The 22434-nt window shown below is 38.4% G+C and overlaps 1 protein-coding gene across 8 annotated transcripts in view; it reads right to left on the bottom strand.

Annotated features, from left to right (window-relative positions):
- The window catches only part of dab2ipa (DAB2 interacting protein a), a 140130-nt gene that overhangs the window by 51252 nt on the left and 66444 nt on the right, over positions 1–22434 (bottom strand). For 2 of the 8 annotated variants that reach the window (XM_055167777.2, XM_055167776.2), the window contains exon 1: positions 7698–8006. The exons of 4 other annotated variants lie outside the window; for them this stretch is intronic. Coding sequence is in view for 2 of the 4 variants with exons in the window: in XM_055167774.2 (XP_055023749.2) it covers positions 15–37 (23 nt within the window). In the remaining 2 variants the exon portion in view is untranslated. Of the gene's footprint in view, positions 1–14; positions 210–7697; positions 8007–22434 lie in introns of those variants that run through there. 2 more of the 8 variants (XM_055167774.2, XM_055167775.2) reach the window with 1 other exon arrangement.

The raw sequence follows: 22434 nt of genomic DNA, 5'->3' as shown, positions 1-22434 counted from the left end.
ACATATAAACTTACTTTTTACTGTACTGATTCAGCATAATCCCAAAACAAACAATACAAGTCCACAGCCTGCACCTTCAATAAGCCAGTGCACCAAATATTCCTGATTTTCCTGCCAGACACCAGGGCTTTGTGTACACCGTACAGCACTCAGTCGAAAACATTCAGGGCGAGGGAGTGCCTTGGTTTCTAAGCACCCCAGGGAACAATCTGTTGCATCTTGAACACACCCAAATCCATATTCAAGGACTTCTATTTAAAAATTCTCCTCTCGCTTTCAGAGGAGGGATTTATGGATCGCTGTGTCGTGTTTCAATTCTTGTTGTGTTTGCATTGCTAATGACTACTAGAGAAGACAAAATGCAAAACGTTTCTCCTATAAATAACTGGAACGATCGTAATTTCTACTTCATTAATGTTCAAGAACCGTAAGGAACCTGCAGTTGAAAGTTTAAACTGTATCAATGCTCAAAAACTCAATTGGCATTCATTACGAGAGCGTTTTTATATTACGACTAGCACATCGGTTTGTCTTACAGATATCTTCATGGGCCAATAATAAGCGATCGAGGACAGACAGCACCATATTGTGGACTCGGCAGACCTCGTATGCTGTAATTAAATTCATGTTGTGGAGTGCAGCATGCCGTCTGGTCTAAGTTTGTGTCCTAAATCTACAGCGTACTCCGCCTACAACGGTTCCCACACTCCCTAACAGGAAGCAGGCTTCCCTTGAGACCCCTGCTCCAAATAGGAAATGACTGCCAAGGAAACCGACCGTACAAGCAAGATTTTTATAAAAGAATGACAATGGCTCGATAAGGCAAGGGGTGAGTCTGGCATACGGTGAATTCATCGTCCTGTAGCGTGGATGGGAAATATAACTACACAGATGTTTTACAAGTTATCACAGGGTGGCAATATGAGTACACAAGATACACATTAAATTAAAGTGGTGAAAAACAGCCTTGAAGCGAACTAGATCAGTCAGCCGGTAAACGTTATCGGCTCGATTAAAAATATGCCACAACGCCGCTCATTTTATAAGCAGAATATAATTTGTGTGCTGCAGGTACAATGTAATTATTCAGCATCCCTTAAGACTCTGGTACAGAGCTTGTTGCTGCATTTCAACAGCTGCGTGTTAGCGGAGTTCACGGATGAATCGTTGCGTAATGCAACCGCTATCGACGGGGCCACTTTTTAAACCAACAAGCTTCTTTTCTGAAAAGCTTATTCGGGTCATTTTTAGGGCATGGGAAAGATTTTTTTTTTGAAAACAAAGGTAACATTGTCCCTCTGCCAAAATAGCTGTTTTCCTTCCATGAATGTTATGCATTCACTAATGTAATCATGTAAATGCACATGCTAATACAGCTTTGACCAGTAATCACTTTAAACAAGATCACAAGCCAGTGATGTGCATCATGCATTGACTAACAAGTGAGCGGCTACACCAGACACTTCCGAGAACAAACTGTGCATTAGCAGTGCAAAAGGTCATGGGGTTCGAACACACATACAGATAAAAAATATACAGTATGTAATACACACTGATAGTGGATACCTTGGCATGCCTTGTAAGTCGCTTTGGAAAATGCGTCAAGTTCAATGCATTAGGATTGTGAAATATAGCAAGGCATGCACTGTAATCAACCTTTATGCCATGTAAAATGTTGTGGGTTGGTAATAAAACTGGCAGAAATCACTGATGCATTTAAACTGAACTTTAGTGACATTTCTGTACTAACCATGGCTCATTTTAAAGGTCCATTGTGTAGATTTTTGCAGCATCTAGCAAGGAGACTGTGAATTGCAACCAACAGCTCAGTCCACAGCTCACCCCTCCATTTCAAAATGCATAGAGAAGCTACAGTATAGCAACCAAAGGACAAACACGTCATTGTCTGAGACAACCAGTGATGGGAGTAACGCGTTTTAGCAGTAACGAGCATGTAACGAAGTATTTTTTTAAATCAAGTAACGCAATTACAATTACTGAAATTTTAATTTTTAAAGTTTGTTACTCGCGTTACTCTATTTTGTAAAAAATAGACAAGACATATCTGACGTCGCAGGACCGTAGTTGGCGGCGCAATGATTCATTACACTTCATCATAGCTGACAGTGCATGAAAAATCTAAACGGGACAACATACCTTTGTTAAAAAATTGTGCGCAAGTCATAATCCATCCGGTCTCATGTTTGTAAATTATCTTCACCAAGCAATCGCAGTATGACATCAACTTGCATTTGTAGTCCACAAAGGTAATAAATCTAAGAAATGTTCATATATTCTTAGATGTTTACATCGGCTTCATGGAAGAGAACGATCCGCGATTGTTGTTTCCACTAAAATATTCACACTGCGCTGTACACCCGTGTTAAAACTCCATAGTATGTGTGAGCTCGCTTTTAGTTTTAGTTTCAGTCTCTCCGTATCCGAGCAAACAATCCACTCGCTCTGTGTCAACAACTTTTAACTGGACAAATTGTACTGTTGCTGCAACCTGAGCAGCCTCTTAGCTGCTACAAGCACACTTTGAAAGTGGCGGTGGAGGGTAGGAAACACAGCCCCTCCCCTCCCCTCCCCCTGCCTGCAGAAGAGTGTCTGATACCAGGCACTGTTGCGCTTTTCAACCACATGGGGGAGCTGTAATTCATTTTTAGATGGAAACTACATAGTGTTGCTTTAAGATAATTTCTAACAAAAATATTCAAAGGTTGAATCTAAAGCAAAATAGGCTCCTACAGTATGTGATATATTAGAGTCTTACGTGTAAAATAGCCCATTCATATCATTTTACTGTTCAGTACTGTTCATATTTACATTTAAAAAGCAGACATAAAAGTAACTTAAAAGTTACTTTTCTAAGTAACTAATTACTTTTGATATACAGTAACTGGTAGAGTAATTCAGTTACTTTTAAAAGAAGTAACTAGTAACTGTAACTAATTACTAATTTTCAGTAACTTGCCCAACACTGAAGACAACGTAGTGATAAAACACGCTCTGTAGATCAGATTGTCCATTTAGGGTTACTGTAGGAACATGACGGCACAAAATGGCGACTTCCATGTAAGGGGACCCACGGTGTATGTAGAAAAAACGGCTCATTCTAAGGCAGGGCTAGTCAACTGGCGGCCCGCCCAATCATCTTTATCCTTTAAAGCCACCTTTCCACCGTACATGACAAATGACGGCCAATAAACCGGAAGGAGAGTTGGCAAGGGGCTGCATGGGGTGCCAACCATCTGCAGGTGCGTATTTATCGCATTCAATTGATAATAAATTTGTGCAACTACACTGCATGTGACACGTCCATCGTGTGTGTTCAATCAAAACACTGTGTGCAAGGTGAATATTATTAATCCTGTTTTGTTTATCAGTATCACTTTAAAAATGATTGATTATTGACAAGTAAATTATAAGTATAAATACGTAAAGGCGGGGTGCACAATTTTTGAAAAACACTTTGGAAAAGGGCTGAGTACCAAAACACACTTGTAGCCAATCAGTAGTAAGATATGTCTACTAACCGACATCGTTGCCTGGGTTGCGTATGTGTAGGGCGGGTCAATCAAAAGAAGGTCCAGAATCTGTTGGGGTAGGGGCGTGTTTGTTTAGGTGATTTCAAATGTCGACATTGGCTTTCAGAGATCATGCACCCCGCCTTTAAAGGCTCTTGCGCTGGAATAAGCTTCTCTCTCATGTTGACACGAATTTACAATTAAAATGAAATTTCATTACGACACCGACAGTCGTGTCCGAAATTTGAGAAAGGGGGTTTAGCCTATATATCTTTAAAATATTAAAAAAGAAGAAAAGAAGTGCAATTTTAGTCATTAGGAAAAGATTGGCTATATGTTGTAAATAATTGAAAGTTACAAAAACAACATAAGTCATAATGTTTTTAATAATATTATATATAATATGGTAAAAGTAAAAATATACACTCTAAAATGGCTGGGTTATTTTTGACCCATAATGGGTAAATATTGGACAGAACACGTGCTGGGTTAAAAATGACCCAATATTGGGTTGTTGTTATGCAACCATGGGATATAATAACCCAGCAGTTGGGTTAAAATAACCCAGCATTGGGTCAATGTTTAACCCAGCATTGGGTCAATGTTTAACCCAGCACGTCCAATATTTACCCGTTATGGGTCAAAAATACCCCAGCCACCCCCAGAGTGCATATGAAAGATAAAAATCATATTTACACTTTTACAATCTGGCCCTCGAAGAAGAGTTGAAGACCCCATTCTACGATATTAAAAACAATTAGTTAGGGATGCTCCGATCAGGATTTTTGCAGCCGATACCGATCACCGATTTGTAATCTTCGTGATCGGCCGATACCGATTCCGATACCGATTTTTTTTTTAAAGCTGATATGCAAGCTCTTTGATGACTAACTGTTACAATCTTTCTAAATAAAATAATACCACGGATGTTGCCTTTGTTATATTACTTGCAGTAATTAGGTATATTATTGTTTTAATAGAGACTCAAATAAATAAGCACAACAAATATTTATTCTGCAAAGAGAAATTTAATATGGCTTTAAAAAGGCTTATGTCTCCTAAAAGTACTGAAAATAAAACACTTCATAGACTTTACTGTATTAATTAAATATACACGCATTCGTATGAAGTATAAAAATTCTTTAGTCAAGAGCAGAGAGTGATTTTATTGAGATGAATTAGGTTTCTGCAGCTTTAAGACGTGAGAGAGAGATCGTTCACGTGCACTGATGACAGGCTGCTGTGTGTGGGCGGCGGCTGAACGCAGACAAGCAGCTGTGAGGAAAATAAAAGTTTAAACGCTCAAAACTTTAAGACGTATGCAAATAAGAAACTTTTGGCATGAGGATGCAATTGTCCGTGATAGATATGTGTTGTATACGCTGTTTGATGGGGATGTGAAGACGCCTCGCGCTGTTTACCGGAGCGCGTCCTCCGGTAAATACGCATCTCTCTATAAAGGCAAAGAGAGACATACAAATCTGCACGATGCACATGAGCAACAGGTTGTAAAGCATCATAAGCATTTTTACAACCTGTTGCTCATGTGCAGCGTGCAGATTTGTATGTCTCTCCTTGCCTTTACAGAGATATGCGTATGAGGACACGCTCCGGTAAACAGCGCGAGGCGTCTTCACATCCCCACCAAACAGCGCACACAACACATATCCACCACGGACAATTGCATCCTCACGCCAAAAGCCTCCCACCTGCATGCGTCCCAAAGCCCCGAGCGTTTAAACTTTTATTCTCCTCAGAGAAAAACAAAAATGTCTTTAATTGCAACCGCATTCAGGATCCTTTTGATGACAAAAGTAAACAGAAAGATCGGTTTATGAGATCGGCAGATTTAGCGAGCACCGATCGAGTCATTTAATGCCATTATCGGCCGATACCGATCGGTGGCCGATCGATCGGAGCATCCCTAGTTTTTTACAGTTTATTATGTAAACTCTTTATACACCACTGAGAATATTAGAGTGTAGTTATGTATATAATTGCATTTATGTCCAGAGATCCTTCTAAAACTTACAAAATGCACATTAAATTGGCCACTGGCATTTTTTTAAGCAAGGCAAAGATTTAATTAGCAAGTTTTTTTTTCAGTCACTGAAAAATATAACTTGCAATACCAAGTTAGATGGTCATGATAAATTATACTCTTCAGAGAGGTCTTGAATAAATTACTGGATATGAAATATTGATCTGAAATATTTTATTTGCCTATTTGTAACATATGTATCACTATAAGAAACACAGTTTGAATAAGACAAACATTACATTTGATTTAATAATTTGTAAATAATATAATATAATCATATAACCTCATCATATATGTGTCATTTTTTGTGATTTACAGTTCTTTACATAAAATCATTCTACATAAAGCACATTCTATGAAAATACACACTTGATATCTTTAATACTGACTGAGTAAGGTCGTGTCAACATTTAAATTAATGTTAAATCAAACTTTGATGCTCCAAATCTCATCATTCGATTAGGTGAATGTCCATTCACCACAGTGCATACTTATAATCCTATATGCATCTTGCACTCATTACATAAATACTTTTGGATTATTATTTCTTGCTTCTTATTGTATATTTGTATATCTTATTTGTATATTATGTTAATAGGTTGACATGTGCCTATATTGTTGTCTTGTACAGTTTGTGTCTTATCACTATTGTCCTGTATATTGGGTGTTCTACTATCTTTGTATGTTTAATTGTTAAAGTATAGAGAGTATTTAACATCTACCGGAAACAAATTCCTTATATGTAAGTATACTTGGCCAAATAAAACTGATTCTGATGAGACTTTATACGTATAATGCCCTGTAAGTCACTTTGAATAAAATCCTCAAATGCATTTAAGTAAATGTCATATTAATCTTGGTTAAATTCAACACATGATTGTTAACTGTTGTGGGTGATTTAAATAAATCAGATAAAAGATGTCCATGTTCTGATTTGTCCAACAGCATGTGGTGTAATATCCCTACATTTATTTATGCAAGAGATTTATTTTATTGTGCTTGCAATCACTTTGCAAAAAACATACAGCTGAATTTATATTTAATACCACACAGACAAAAGAACTAACAGCAGATTCTCACAGTATTTACATTCATGCATTTGGCAGATGCTTTTATCCAAAGCGACTTATAAGCTATACATCTTGTCAGTGTGTGTGTTCTTTAGGAATCGAACCCATGGCTAACACGATTGGCATTACCGACGAGCTTCATTTATATTCATATGTTTTCTAGTGATAAATCATAAACAGATGGTTTGTCACAGGCACACATTTACAGATTCACAAATGCAGACTCAAAGATGCAGAAATCTCGACAGCAGTAAACATATACAGTAGCACCTTAACACAAAAAAATGGGATTTCAACAACAAGTGCCCCAGTAAAAGGATGTAATAATGGATCTCATCACATTAACACAAATTCTGACACTGTTCCTTAAATAAATGTTACCAAAAACATTCTCAGATCCCACACAGAAAAATGTGATGTCAACAACATGTGCCCCAGTAACATGGTGGTATAATAAATATCAATACACATTCTGACATTAAACAAATGTTACCAAACACAGAGGTTTAGGTGTCAACAGCAGTAACAGAGTAAAATAACGCATCTCATTGGATTAATACACATTCTGACATTGGTCTTTAAATGTTGCCAAACACATCATTAGATCAGACAGAGAATGAAATGTCAACAGCACGTGCCCCAGTAACAGGGCGGAATAATGGATGTCAATACATCAAAAGGCACAAGAAACAAATGCTGCTCGTGAAGACCCGCAGTTCACCTGACCCAAAATAACTGTGTTCAATTCGCCACCCCAGCGTGTGTTTGTTTTAAATCTGATCCCACACAAAAGACGAGAGCAAATTAAAGCCCTAATGTATTCACCGGTCCGGCACTCCGTTACTGACCGCCGCGCAACACCGATAAAAACCCGCGGCGTCTTCTTTTCTCTTCTCTCTATTCCTCTCTTTCTTTCTTTTTTTCTTACAGCGAGGTCTTTAATAAAATGCCATTCAAACACAATGCGTCGGTGCGCGCAGCGTTAACGCGCTCGGCTGCGTTCGGCGCGCGCCTATTAAAATCGAAACCGCCGGGATTCCGGGATGAAATACTCACCGGGCATGCCGTCGAGATCCCCGGAGTGATAAAGGCGAGGATGAAGAGCGAGCTCACGGATGCATTCTGCACGGCTGGGCTGCGGCCCGACGCCACTGGGAACGGAAGACGCACGCAGCGAGCTCAGTGCCGGGGACGCGCACACGCTCATGCACAACCACACTGCCCCGCCTCCTTGTTTTAGCTGTCACAATCGCAGAAAAAAAGGCAGGGGCTGTTGCAGCCCTCACTCGTGTTTAAAGTGAGCCACGGATGCTTTTACAGACCATGGGATGCGCAAATCTCTCTCGGCTAGACTGCTGCTGTGCGCATGGGACGCGGGCTGAGCGCAAAGGCCCCGCCCCCTTTACTGGGCGCAGTGTGAGCTGACCCCGCCCCCCTCCTCGTGTGTTTGTGTAAGTGTGTGTGGCCTTTGTCCTGAGCTCTTTTGTGGTGTACACTGAACACTGTCCTTTAAGCTGTGTTACAGTAAAAGACAATAACTCCCAACACACGCATGTTTGCTGGAGGTAAATGGCAAATGTTTGGGAATGTGGGAGTGTTGGAATGGCAGTGCCAACGTTGTGGGTTTGATTCCTAGGGAACAAACACATTGATAAAAATATCCATTTTGCAGATGCTTTTTCCAAAGTGACCTGTAGTGCATTTAAGGTATACAGAATTGTATCAATTTGTGTTCCATGAAATCCTCAATCTTTGGTTTGCAAATTATGCAATGCTCTTTAAAGAACAATGTAGTACCTTGAATGCAATATAAGTCACAATGTCTGTCAAAAATGCATAAATGTAAATATATAATACTAAAATCCTTGAAAAATACAAGAATTTCATTAATAATAGTAAACAGTGCTTGCTTAGTTGGTAGAAAATTGTGCATTAGCGGCGCATGAGGTTGTGGGTTCGATCACCAGTGAAGTATAGTTTGAATGACTAAGTTGCCTTGGTTAAAAGCATCACACAATGCTGGTGCGACAGGGCTCTTTTGACCAGTAAGGTCCACTAAGTATCCACCTAGCATCACTTATGATATTCTGGCAACCATCCAAAACAACCTAGCAACCACATAACAGTATGGTAAACCAGTCAAAACTCACCAGCAACCATAAAGCACCGCTTTGGAAACAGCACACAACACAAATGTGCCTTGACAGAAATTGACACATTGTAAACTGTGAAAGTCTGATGCATAACTTCCAAAACATCCAAGAATTTCATATCATTCTGTGAACTCACAAGGCAGTTTGTAGTTTTAATATAGCAGTAATACCAATCAATGAAGAGATTTCATCAAGCTCAGTGCTCAACCCACAGGTATTCTGCCATTAAAACCAACTAATTAAATAAATTAAGCTTAATCCATGAAGAGATGAAGAGCGGGGACAAGGAAGGGGTAACACACTGCTGCCTAAAGCATTTTACTTTAAACTATTAATTTTATGAGCTTACAACACTGATTCCATTTAAGTACAGCTTATCCCCTCCAAAAAAAAGATTAATTAAAATATACAAAAATCTGAGAACACTTATGTAAATGTATTTTCGGTATTATTAAATACTATTACAAATATTTGTACAATAACAATGCGTGTTATGTCTCCTAGTTTGCACATAGTATCTGTTTTTTGCTGAATATTATATACACTCACCTAAAGGATTATTAGGAACACCTGTTCAATTTCTCATTAATGCAATTATCTAATCAACCAATCACATAGCAGTTGCTTTAATGCATTTAGGGGTGTGGTCCTGGTCAAGACAATCTCCTGAACTCCAAACTGAATGTCAAAATGGGAAAGAAAGGTGATTTAAGCAATTTTGAGTGTGGCATGGTTGTTGGTTCCAGACGGGCCGGTCTGAGTATTTTATAATCTGCTCAGTTACTGGGATTTTCATGCACAACCATTTCTAGGGTTTACAAAGAATGATGTGAAAAGGGAAAAACATCCAGTATGCGGCAGTCCTGTGTGTGAAAATGTCTTGTTGATGCTAAAGATCAGAGGAGAATGGGCTGACTGATTCAAGCTGATAGAAGAGCAATTTTGACTGAAATAACCACTCGTTACAACCGAGGTATGCAGCAAAGCATTTGTAAAGCCAAAACACGCACAACCTTGAGGTGGATGGGCTACAATAGCAGAAGACCCCACCGGGTACCACTCATCTCCACTACAAACAGGAAAAAGAGGCTACAATTTGCACAAGCTCACCAAATTTGGACAGTTGCCTGGTCTGATGAGTCTCGATTTTTGTTGAGACATTCAGATGGTAGAATCAAAACATGGCGTAAACAGATGAGAACATGGACCCATCATGCCTTGTTACCACTGTGCAGGCTGGTGGTGGTGTAATGGTGTGGGGGATGTTTTCTTGGCACACTTTAGGCCCCTTAGTACCAATTGGGCATCGTTTAAATGCCACAGCCTACCTGAGCATTGTTTCTGACCATGTCCATCCCTTTATGACCACCATGTATCCATCCTCTGATGGCTACTTCCAGCAGGATAATGCACCACGTCACAAAGTTCGAATCATTTCAAATTGGTTTCTTGAACATGACAATGAGTTCACTGTACTAAAATGGCCCCCACAGTCACCAGATCTCAACCCAATAGAGCATCTTTGGGATGTGGTGGAACGGGAGCTTTTTGCTTTGGATGTGCATCCCACAAATCTCCATCAACTGCAAGATGCTATCCTATCAATATGAGCCAACATTTCTAAAGAATGCTTTCAGCACCTTGTTGAATCAATGCCATGTAGAATTAAGACAGTTCTGAAGGCGAAAGGGGGTCAAACACAGTATTAGTATGGTGTTCCTAATAATCCTTTAGGTGAGTGTATAGGATTAAAATGACCCTATATCATCATCAATTTGAATTTACTTCACTGCAGAATAAAAATCTATTTAGATATAAAGCTTTCTACTGCATTGAATCCTTTTTTAAAACTATCTACTGCATGAATAAAATGTAGTATTGTGAATTCTTAATTCTTTCTGAACATCTTCTAACACATTTAAAAAGAACAAATCATCTAAGAGGTTTTGCACTGCTCTGACTAAGGCATTAAAAAGCTTTCTGGCTTTTCCGGGTGGAGAAACAAAAGTCGTCTTCATGTCCTTCAGGGCTGAAACAATGAGGTCATGTCTTTGATACATGCTGGAAACCGAGGCATGATATGACAGAATCCTTTCCACGTGGGCGTAGGCTGCTGGATACAGACACATTCCCGAACGGAATTCATCCGACTGCACTTTATTCCGAAAGAATTCACGATGACTCCACAATGAAATTTCCTCTGCTTTCCCACAAACTCAACCTTTAATATAACATATCAAGTGTATGCAAGTTACTCGTAGGACAAATTAATGACATATCCTGCTGCCGGTCTCCACTACGCCCGGCTTTCCGCTACAACAAACTAAGAGCAAATGCTTATCATCTTGTAGATATACCTAATGGTCTCCCCCTGTCTTATGAAGTGTATCTGGTCAATGCATGTTTCAACATTTCTTTAGTTGTTTTCCAACATAGCCAATGTAGTTTTGTACCAATATTCCTATGACATCAGAGGTTTCATTATTAAATGATTTCTTTAGCGAATGTTAGAGGTTAGCATCTTTATGCTGTCTGCTTTCTCTAATATTCCCCTTCAGCAAAGTTAATATTCTCCTCCTCTCTCTTCCGGCTTCATTAAATACAACTACAAACCACTGAACACACGCACGACCATAAAACCGCCCCCCTTTTCACATTGTCTTGCTTACAGGCGTGGAATTATGATGCATGATATTGACCTAGTTTCCAGTATGCTAACAACCCGCTATAGGACAATGAAGGGTTATAAACAGCCACACATGTTAATTATAGAGGTGTTGCATGACTATGTCACAGGCTTCATTTGTCATAGTCACAACAAAGCGTATTCTTGTGAAGGGTCATACGGCACCCTGAGATTTGAATGCTACTGTGAGAAACCAAACATTATTATTATTAGCACAAAAACGTACACAGGAGGTAAGTGATTATGTATATTTATTAAATCACATGCAAAAGGAGAAAGCAAAAAGATTTATTGTATTCTATACCATACATTTATCTTTGTTACTATGGCAACTCAAGTGGGTAAAATTGGCTTTTATGCCCGGCGACTGACTGGCTGCTTTTATAACCGGAGCAATTTTGCTGGCAATTTTCTTCAAGTCGTTGACACAAATTACCTTGTCATTAAATAAAGAGACAACTGCTCAAGATGTTTTGAAGGCCAACCAAACTGTGTACACGGCGACTCTCATCTCAATAAGACGCTTTAATAAACAAAATTAATGCGCATCTCACAAGGGTATAGGGAATCGATTAAATACTAAAAGAAATGTTTAAACAAAGAAGACAAAGACCCTGTCTAAGGGATTGAGATGTACTACTGAAAGTGAATGCCTTGTGCGTCTGCTTGCGTGGCACAAAACTAAAGTGGCGTAGATAGAATACAAAAATATCAGCGGTGGACAGAAGTCCTGGGTAAGAGATTACTGCGTATTGTTTTAGCAGAGGCTTATCCGATAATTTGATTTGTCATTGATCCATGAACCCGTGTGAATCCGCCATACACTGTTGCACACTAGGCTGCGTCCGAAAGCTCCAAGGCATAAAGGCATCAAGGCATGTCCGCATCCAAAGTTTGTTTACTTCCCATCTCCTGAGATAATTCTATGCGGCTGGAGCACAAATTTAGTGTAAATAAAGTTACATTTTCGTTTTTTACACCTTTTAATTGCATTTTGAGTGAGAAATTAGTATTGTAGTTTTCAAATATGGGATTATTTATCACAAAGACACTCTCTGTTTATATTTCAAACAGAATTCTGTTATGCTGCCTATGAAGTGTGTCCGAATGCATTTCCCGGAGCTGCCTTCATGCCTCCGAAATAATAGCCTCATGAGGCAGTGAGGCAACAAGTCAGCTGCCAAGCTTTCGGACGCAGCCTTACTGTGCGTTTACACCGCCACAAAAAATCTCTTGCTGCCCTGCCAACGACGCTATAGAAAAAGAGTAGTGGACGCTCTGACACTCAAATGCATTATCTGGAATCCTCTCAAGTGGAGGTTTCCGCCTTCTGATTGGTTGCCGCCGAACATTTCTGCCTTCTGATTGGTTGCTGCCGAACCGCGTTATAGCTCATTACCCTAAAGTTGATCTGATTTCAACTCTCCTCGAAGCTCCACGCCGGAGCTCGCTGCCGGCTCTCATTGAAAATGAATGACTTCTGGCCACTTTGATCCTCTCGCCGGTGGCGATGTGAATGCATAGTTTGTGTGCATTGAACCTTAAAGAAGTGCTAGCATGCATTTAAATTTCCCAAAATTGCTGGATTTAGCAAAGTTAAATGCCATCTGTGGACCATGATACTCATTTGCTTATCCTCTCAAATGACCAAATTTCTGAATTAAATGTTTAGAGGTCAGAATGTAATTTTTTATGTAATTATATCTGTAATTAAAAAAGGGGAAATGAATCTAACGCAATAAACTAAAGAACAAATCTAAGTAATTATAACTAACTAGTAATTATAAAAATATAGCCCATGAACTTCATTCTGTATTTACTGTGTGCAGCTCAGTCTCAATCTGAGTTGCACACAGTAAATACCGTCTACTGTCTCAGTCTCAAGTGTGTATTCGATGGACACTTTACCTTGAGGCCACGTGGACGCCAAAATTACAAAATATAATTGTGTATAAAAATATTAAAAAATGGAGTGACACTTTAAGTTGTTTAAGTAGCAAAAAATGTCTTTCTTGTAATTTAATTGTATTTGTTAAACAACACATATGTAAATTATGGTTCTGATGACGTCAAGGACATACGAGTCACATTACAATAAAAACATGGTGATGCAGCATGTCCGAATTGGATTTGTACGATCAGCGGAGGCTTGTGACTGCTCTTCCGAGGGGCGCAAATTTAAAACATGTGTTTTTAGAGTGTAATGTGTGTTGCTCGTGTTTTCAAAATATGTGTTTGTTGCATCATGTGAACCATGTGCATCACGTGTTTTGTCAAAGTAAGTGTCTGGTGCACACGCATCAAAACAGTTTATAATAAAAGAGATGTTCACGTTCACAAAATACACGCAAGACACTCCCTTAACAGTAAACTCTGATTACGCATGAGATTATGCGAGTATCTGGCAAACGCGAGCGTCTGTTTGATCATAAACCCTTTGGACGTGTCTGCAGCAGGCACTTATTTAACAAGACACGTGATGCACATAGGATTACAAGCAAGCCTCGCTAACCAGTCAGCACTAAGGCACATTTATTCCATTCATGAACTTAACATTATGAGAATATGTGAGAATATTTTCATGTTAAATTGTTAGTATAGTCATACTTTTAATATAACGAACTACACATTTAATTACAGATTTTTAATTGTACATTTAGATGAATTTGTATATACTTTAACAAAGCACAAAAAACAGTACTGTATAAATAATATAGACTATTCGTAAGTATTAATCATGTTGGTACAATAATGCTGATATTTGTAAATAAACAAATTTTTATAGGCCTAATCATGTAATATAGACATAAGCCTGTCATAGATGTCCAAATGACGTCCAAAGAATCACCCATTTCAAACGTCAAATGTTGCCTGTAAATATGACGTCCAAATGACGTCCAAAAAATTAACCATTTCAAACGTCAAATGTTGCCGTAAATATGACGTCCAAGTAGGGTCATGGTTGGACGTCCAAATAGTGGACCTAGTTTGGACGTCGAATAGATGTCCAGAATTCGTCATGGACCGACGGACCCAATATAGACATGATCTGCACATCTATCCGACGTCCTGTGTTTAGTGGGATACTACATGCTCTTGAGTAATGCACCTTAAGCCCAGGCTGCCCACTGCTTTGGTTGTGTGCGCGTTCACTACTTACTGGACAGGTTAAATGCAGAGGTCACTATACATCCGTCATTATGTCACTTTTCAAAAATGGGGATGTCTGGTCAACATATTATTTATTCTTCGTCCAGTTCTCATATTTGACCATAACTGAAGTAGAAATATTTTGGTAAGTCATCAGATATGAATATATAATATTCCATTGTCTGTTAGGATCTCTGAGATGGTGACAGCGATATAATGACTTGGGTTCATGCACCCTCTGATGCCTTATATCAGATAGCATTAGGTGACAAAAAAATGACACCAGTGTTCAAACTGTTCCCCTCTTGCTGTACTTCTAGATTTAAGTGTGAATTAGAAAGACAGAATAAATTCACCATCCATCCAAATGCACCATTCACTTGGGTTATATAACAGCACTGTCTGAGTCTCATGCATGCATGCTCCAAAATATTCGAAGTATTGCATGTAGTGCAGTTTAAATAACTGAAATACTTTTGTTGGCCCTAACAAAAAAAAACTTCACACATTTGCAATCATCTTGCCTGCTGCTACTCTGTTTCTATTCAAATGAAGGTGAACAAATTGAAGTATGCTGGCCGAATGCCTTATGGGAATGTGTGGGCAAAACTTAATAGCTTTTTCTATCACTTCACATTGAACACCTAATTTCATGTATAGCATCTTCAAAATAAAGGAATGTTGGGATAAAACAAGCTAAAAAGAAATTCTGCTGTCGGGGTTAATATAACCAAACGGTTGGGTTCATTCCTTTTGACTCAACGCTGGGTTGAAAACAACCCAACAATTTATGGAGTGTATATTGTCAGTAATACTACACAGCAGGCCTCAGATCTGAGCTTATCTCGAATCGAGCCCAGAACATTTAACAGTACTTGAAAATTTCCAGCCTTTTAAATTTAAACTCAGCTGGACGTTATTTTATCAAGAAGGTTATTCTGTCCTTTATCTCCAGCATCACTTTATTTCATTACAATGAGATTCAGTGATTCCTCAGAATGAAGAATTGTGTGACAGACACAGTACGTGACCTTCCTTGTCCATGAAGATGTCAAACACAGCCCTGCTTTCAACACAATGTCATCACCGTTCATCATTCACAAGCTCGATCTATACGGTGTACCATGGCAAGCATTCAAAATTAGAGGGAAATGAAGACAACAGGGAAATAATCAATAAACAGTGTCATTGAACCCATGGGTCAAAGAGAAAACATTACACAACACTGAACTAATAAACGCCAACAGATAAATTGATGTCTTTGGCCTTTCTGCCAGTTTTTATTGACAGAATCAAAATAAAAAGCACAAGAAATAATGGAAAGAATGCAGGGGACCATAACCCGCTTGCATGTGTATAAAAGGCTTAAAGCTAAACGTATCGCTGTGTGTGCAAACCACTACACAATCCCTGTCGAAAAAAAATTGTCCCAAACTATCACTGGGACAGTATCCTTTAAAAAGGTCTTAATATGTACCATTTAGGTACAGATATATACACATTTGGTAGCAATGTGTACCTTTGAGGTACTAAAATAAAGGTTATGTTTACATGCACAAAATTTTGTCAATCCGACTGAATTTAACGCGACTGAATGTTACGACAAAACAGTTTACATGCACCTTAAACATTGCAATCTGATTAAAATGTTCGTTTACATATACATTCTATCAGTGATGGCCGGTGACTTTTTTTTCGAAAGGCGCTCGATGCAAAGTTCGTCACAACATGTATGTAGCCTGTCATGTGTGTGGTTTGTAAATTTCAAAATATGTCCTATGTGCATCACGTGTCTTGTCAAAATAAGTGCCTGCTGCAGACATGTCTAAAGGAGTTTAGGATAAAAGAGACGCTCGCATTTGCCAGATACTCGCATAATCTCATGCGCAACTAGAGTTTACTGTTAAGGGAGTGTCTTGCGTGTATTTTGTGAACGTCTCTTTTATCATAAACGGTTCCGACGCATGTGCAGCAGGCACTTATCTTGACTAAACACGTGTTTAACATGACGCTACAAACACATATTTTGAAAACACGAGCAACACACATGACACTCCGAACACTTATTTTGAATTTGAATTCACGAGCCGTCACTGCATTCTATATCTGAACCGAACGCCTGCGCAGGCGCACAGCTAGGGTTGCCAACTTTGCGTATCAAAACCATCCCAATGGACATTCAAAACTAGCCCACAAGCATCCCAATGACTAATGGCACAGTCCAAATACCAATAACTAATGAATGAACTTCTTTCAACCCACAGAGACAATTTAAACAGTAACCAAAATCTGAACTCGAAAAAAGCAAAGGACTTGGCAACGTCACCCAGCGCACAGCATCTGTTCTTAAGTTCACGCTTTATCTCTGGATAAATGTACAAAGCTGAGTGAAGAAAGTTGTTCCTAAAAAGTTATCTGATATAGGCAATGAAAACACAATTTGAATGAAAACGAGAATTATGTGATTTGTAAATAAGAGATAAATATAAGACGTGAACTTGAGCACAAATGTTTTGCACATGTGCACAAGGTATGTATGCATCTGTTTGAGAAAATGCTACGATTCAAGCGTTTACATGCGTACTTTTCTTCTGCTGATCGGATCACAGATCGGACTACACCACCCCTTTCAATACGATAGAAATTTGCATCCCAACCGAACTCAATCGTATTGATTAAGGTGTTTACATGAAGGCTTTTCAATACGATTGAGCCATCAATACGATTACAAACAGATTATTTGGTTGCTTGTAAACGTACCTAGTGACAACCAGGGACCATTTTATGATAATTGCTTCTGATAGTGTCCATAATTTGCAGATAATATGAAGTTATTATTACATTTGGTCCATATAGATGTTGAGTAACAATGAAATATTCATTAAAAATAGAAAATGGATGCTCCAGTGAATAAAAAATGCCTGAAATCTGATGCTATAGTAAAATTAGAAAAACATGCACCATATAACACATTTGTCCTATTCACGTTTATACATTTCCTTCGGGGTTTGTATGTTTTACATATCATTAAAGGAATAGTCTACTCATTTTCAATATTAAAATATGTTATTACCTTAACTAAGAATTGTTGATACATCCCTCTATCATCTGTGTGCGTGCCCGTAAGCGCTGGAGCGCGCTGCGAGGCTTCGATAGCATTTAGCTTAGCCCCATTCATTCAATGGTACCATTTAGAGATAAAGTTAGAAGTGATCAAACACATCAACGTTTTTCCTATTTAAGACGAGTAGTTATACGAGCAAGTTTGGTGGTAAAAAATAAAACGTAGCGCTTTTCTAATCGGATTTAAAAGAGGAACTATATTTTATGGCGTAATAGCACTTTTGGGAGTACTTCGACTCGCCTGAAAAGTCCGCTCCCCTTCTCACTCTCATAATGGGAGAGGGAGGGTGTTACTGCGCCGAGTCGAAGTACTCCCAAAAGTGCTATTACGCCATAAAATATAGTTACTCATTTAAATCCGCTTAGAAAAGCGCTACGTTTTATTTTGTACCACCAAACTTGCTCGTATAACTACTCGTCTTAAATAGGAAAAACATTGATGTGTTTGGTCACTTCTAACTTTATCTCTAAATGGTACCATTGAATGAATGGGGCTAAGCTAAATGCTATCGAAGCGTCGCAGCGCGCTCCAGCGCTTACGTGCACGCACACAGATGATAGAGGGATGTATCAACAATTCTTAGTTAAGGTAATAACATATTTTAATATTGAAAATGAGTAGACTATTCCTTTAACATGTACTAATACAGACTTACACACCAAAGGAAATGATGGCGCGAGTTATCGTCTTTAACGTTAATCTCTTTTCTTGGACTACAACAAACACACGGATTGTAGGAAACATTTTACTTCCTAGGATTATTGATGTAGACAAGACTGACATTATATTAATTCCTACCGCTTTGGGCTCAGCCTGTAAGCTAACTCTTGTTAGCAACCGAATCTTTCAAACATGGTAAGGAGCGTCACGTTTCCGGCTGACGTCAGCGGTATTCAGGCCAATCACAACGTACAGATTAACTGGCCAATCAGGGACACAAAGCTTTATAAATTTGTGTGTTTTAGAAAGAGAGTGAAATCTATAGCTACAAAAATGTACGATATGTGGAAAATAAAGGGCTTTTTTTAACCATAAACCATGCAAGCACATTGAATTATACCAAATACACAAAACTTCACTAAAATTTTATGTTTTTTGACCACAATAAATCTGCTATACATTAAGTACCAAGCATCAATTTCCATAGGTTTACCATGGTATATAATCCACAAAGCTTGCTTAGTTTGCTTTTAAATGCAATTCGTAAAAAAAAAAATCCTTTGTCTTATATTTAAAAACATAGCCATTAATTCAATAACCAGTGAAACTCTTCATTTGTCCTTGGCCAATCACAGCAATGCTCTAAATGGGTAAAACAGACATATTCATGATGATATCACAGCTGAAAGGTCAAGAGCAGAAATATGCTGCAGGTCATTGCAGGAGAAACCAATAAAAGAGCCGGGGAGGGGAAAGAAAGCCTGACAGATAGATGAAGTGTCTTTAAAAAAAGACAGAAAGAAAGAGAGAGACGGAACGAGAAGAACTGACTGATCGGGAACATGCGGTTCGATTGTGGGTGTTTCTTTGTGCACAATGCAGGTTTGAATATAATGAGGATAATCCATTACAGGCTGAATGGCACGTACCTCACATCACATGTGTTCCCAAACCACAGCCTACAGAAACCTCCCCCCATCTCCTGGTACCCGGCATGCTAACAGTGATTTTGGTGCTTAAATCAATGTAAATCAATAGTGACAACGCAGTCATGTATTATTAAAGAGACTGGATTGACTTTTAATGAAAGAGAGGTCCACAAATATATGAGACGGAGGCAGGGATGACCAGGGCTAGTTGTCAACTTCTTTTCTTCTTACTTTCCTTTCCTGTTTATATGTATAAGCTTATCAATAAACCTTTTGGAGTAGACAGTTAGATGCTTAAGAGCTTATTCTTCACATAAAAGGAGATCAGATATCTAAATGGAAGCTTTTATGGAGTTATATAGCCTGAAAGGTCAAACATGCCCAGTAATGGAGGTCATAATGCATGAAACCACAGATTCGTTTCTGAGGCTGTGCATCAGTGATCCCGACGCTGTTTACTGCAAGCGTTAATGCTGCAAATTCAATGCAATAATTCAATCCAATGTCTTGTCCTTTTAACATCTAAACCTTGGATTGGAGAAATCAGTCTGTAAATCAAAACCACAAAGTAGGAAGTCTGCAATTTCAGCACCATTAGTAACACAGTAAGTACTGTAAAACACTGCTTGACCTTATTTGAACTATTTTCTGAACAAAGACAGGAAAGTGTTCGGTGGAGATAGGGGAGCGGGATCGGAAAAGGCAATCAGAGACGAGAATTGAACTCGGGTCGCCGTGAGCACACTGATGCTACATGTTGGCGCACAAACCACAGACCTTATCCGAACTATTTCACATCGACTTTGCAAACGTCAGGTCCAGACAAGCTGAACAATCTGGTGAAATGACCCATAACCTAAGGGGACAGGCACAGTCACTCTGGTACAGATGCTGGCACAACATTAAAAAAAAAAATTGTGCGTGTGTCATATCTAATGCACACACCTTAGTGCTATGAAGACGATAGGAGTTTCTCTCCCAGGATAATAAGCTGATGTAATGAGGCATTAAATCTCTGGACAACCAAGGCCATTTTTTCTGCTAACACCACAGCAACAAACACAAGGCTGACGATGAGAAAGTCTTTGGCATTGTGTTGTTCACAGGTCTGTAGAGTGACTCAACAAATTCCCATGTCAGAGAAAACACTCTTGAGATTCTCCTTATGGGAAAAAATAATACTTTCACATACAAGGCTTAAAATAACAAGAGAAAAGAGGGGACCAAGGCACAATTTTTGCAGTAAACAAACAAATCACTGCACAGTTCATGTGTGTGTGGTTGACAGTAAATATAAGCGCACACAAAGATAAACATGTATTTGCTCACCCTAAAGTTACTCCAGACTTGATATTTTGATTTCCATAAAGCAAAAAATGTGAAATTTAGTGGATAATTTTTACCAAATAATAAAAGTGAACAAGGACCGGCATTGCCAAGCTTCAAAATGCAATACACTTTTAAAGTATAATGAAATAAGTCTAGAAGGTAAGTCGATAAGTCTATAATTTAAATAAAAAAAAAATTAAACCCAGCACAGGGTCAAAAAGGGACAACCAAACCGGTTGGATTGTGATTTAACCTATACTGGGTTGTTATCCCATTGTTGGGTCAGTAATTTAACCCAATGGCTTGGTATGTGATTAAATGAATTCATATAGATTTGTTTATTTCTTTACATAAACTATTGTTAAAACTGCATAGGGGAGAACCGGGGCGAAAGTAACAAAGCGATTTTCTCTGAGCCCTGATAACATTTTCATTCCAAACTATGACAGCAATTTTAGCAAGCAACCCTTGACAGAGCTGACAAATATCTAATTATTTCCTTACCGTTTTGCGCGTCTAGGTCCGGAAAGCTGTTTTCAACCATGATACCTTTGGTGTGTAAGTGTGTGGAATTTATCAAACATGATAAATTCCTAAAGCGGTCATTTTTTTCTTATGATGCGTTGTGTTTCTAATTTCATGTCTTAAAATACTAATCAATCTACAGGTTATTTAGTGCTCTAACACAGTGGTTTTCAAACTGGGGGCCGGGAGATGGTGCCAGGGGGGCCCCAGTTTTATGAAATACATTAATTTATCGTGAATTCTGTGTAATTAAATCTAAATAAAAATAAGGCTACTAACCAATACTTTTTGTATAATTTAATGTTTTTTTATTAAAATGTGGAGTTTTAGAACAGTTTTTTGTCACAAATTTTCTTTGGGGGGCCGCGAAGGAATGCACCGTACACAAGGGGGGCCGCAGGCTGAAAAAGTTTGGGAACCACTGATCTAACACATCCTGAAGTTACACTCCTCTGAGTGTTTCAAATAAAAGTAGATCGGGTTTAAATGTCAGGAGTTCCTGTCGGGACGAAAGTAACACTTGTTATTTTTGTCCCACTGCTAATACTGTTGCATTATGTTAAAAATGTATTCTAATTTGATTTTATAATGTTCAAACTGTTAAATTTATTTTTTATTTTCAACAATTCAAGTTTGTACCGTCAGGTTGCTTTTGAAAGATTTGATAAAACATAATTTAAAATGAAAATGAAATTGAATTATATTTTGCAAAGATAAATGACAAAATATGTTTGCAGTCACATTAACAAGATCATAGTCGTGTATATTTACCAAAAACTTCTGGTATCTTGTTTTGTTGTGTTACTTTTGACCTACCCGTGTGTTAGGTTCGTCCCTCCAGACAGGGTCAAAAATAAAAATGCGCTACTTATGTATATATATATATATATATATATATATATATATATATATATATATATATATATATATATATATATATATAAAACATTATCTTACAAATTAAGTTTTTCTGAAAAATTGTACTTTTTCCCTGCTCTTCCCTAGTTTAAAAAATGCTGCTGTTGGGTCAAAAATGGACGAACCCAGCCACAGATCTTTATATTTGACCCAGGGGCGTCATGCATCAGTTTTTTTTAAGGGGGCACAGTGTGCACAGCTAACAGAAATTTGTGCATACACAGACATCAAACGAAATATATTATTGAGCTTTCAGTCTTTTCCATGTCACCTACATTTCTAACAATCAGAATGCCTTCATTCAAAAACCTCCAAAATA

Source organism: Misgurnus anguillicaudatus, chromosome 5, assembly GCF_027580225.2.
Source record: "Misgurnus anguillicaudatus chromosome 5, ASM2758022v2, whole genome shotgun sequence".
Lineage (NCBI taxonomy): Eukaryota > Metazoa > Chordata > Actinopteri > Cypriniformes > Cobitidae > Misgurnus > Misgurnus anguillicaudatus.
This window is presented reverse-complemented; position numbering and strand designations above follow the sequence as displayed.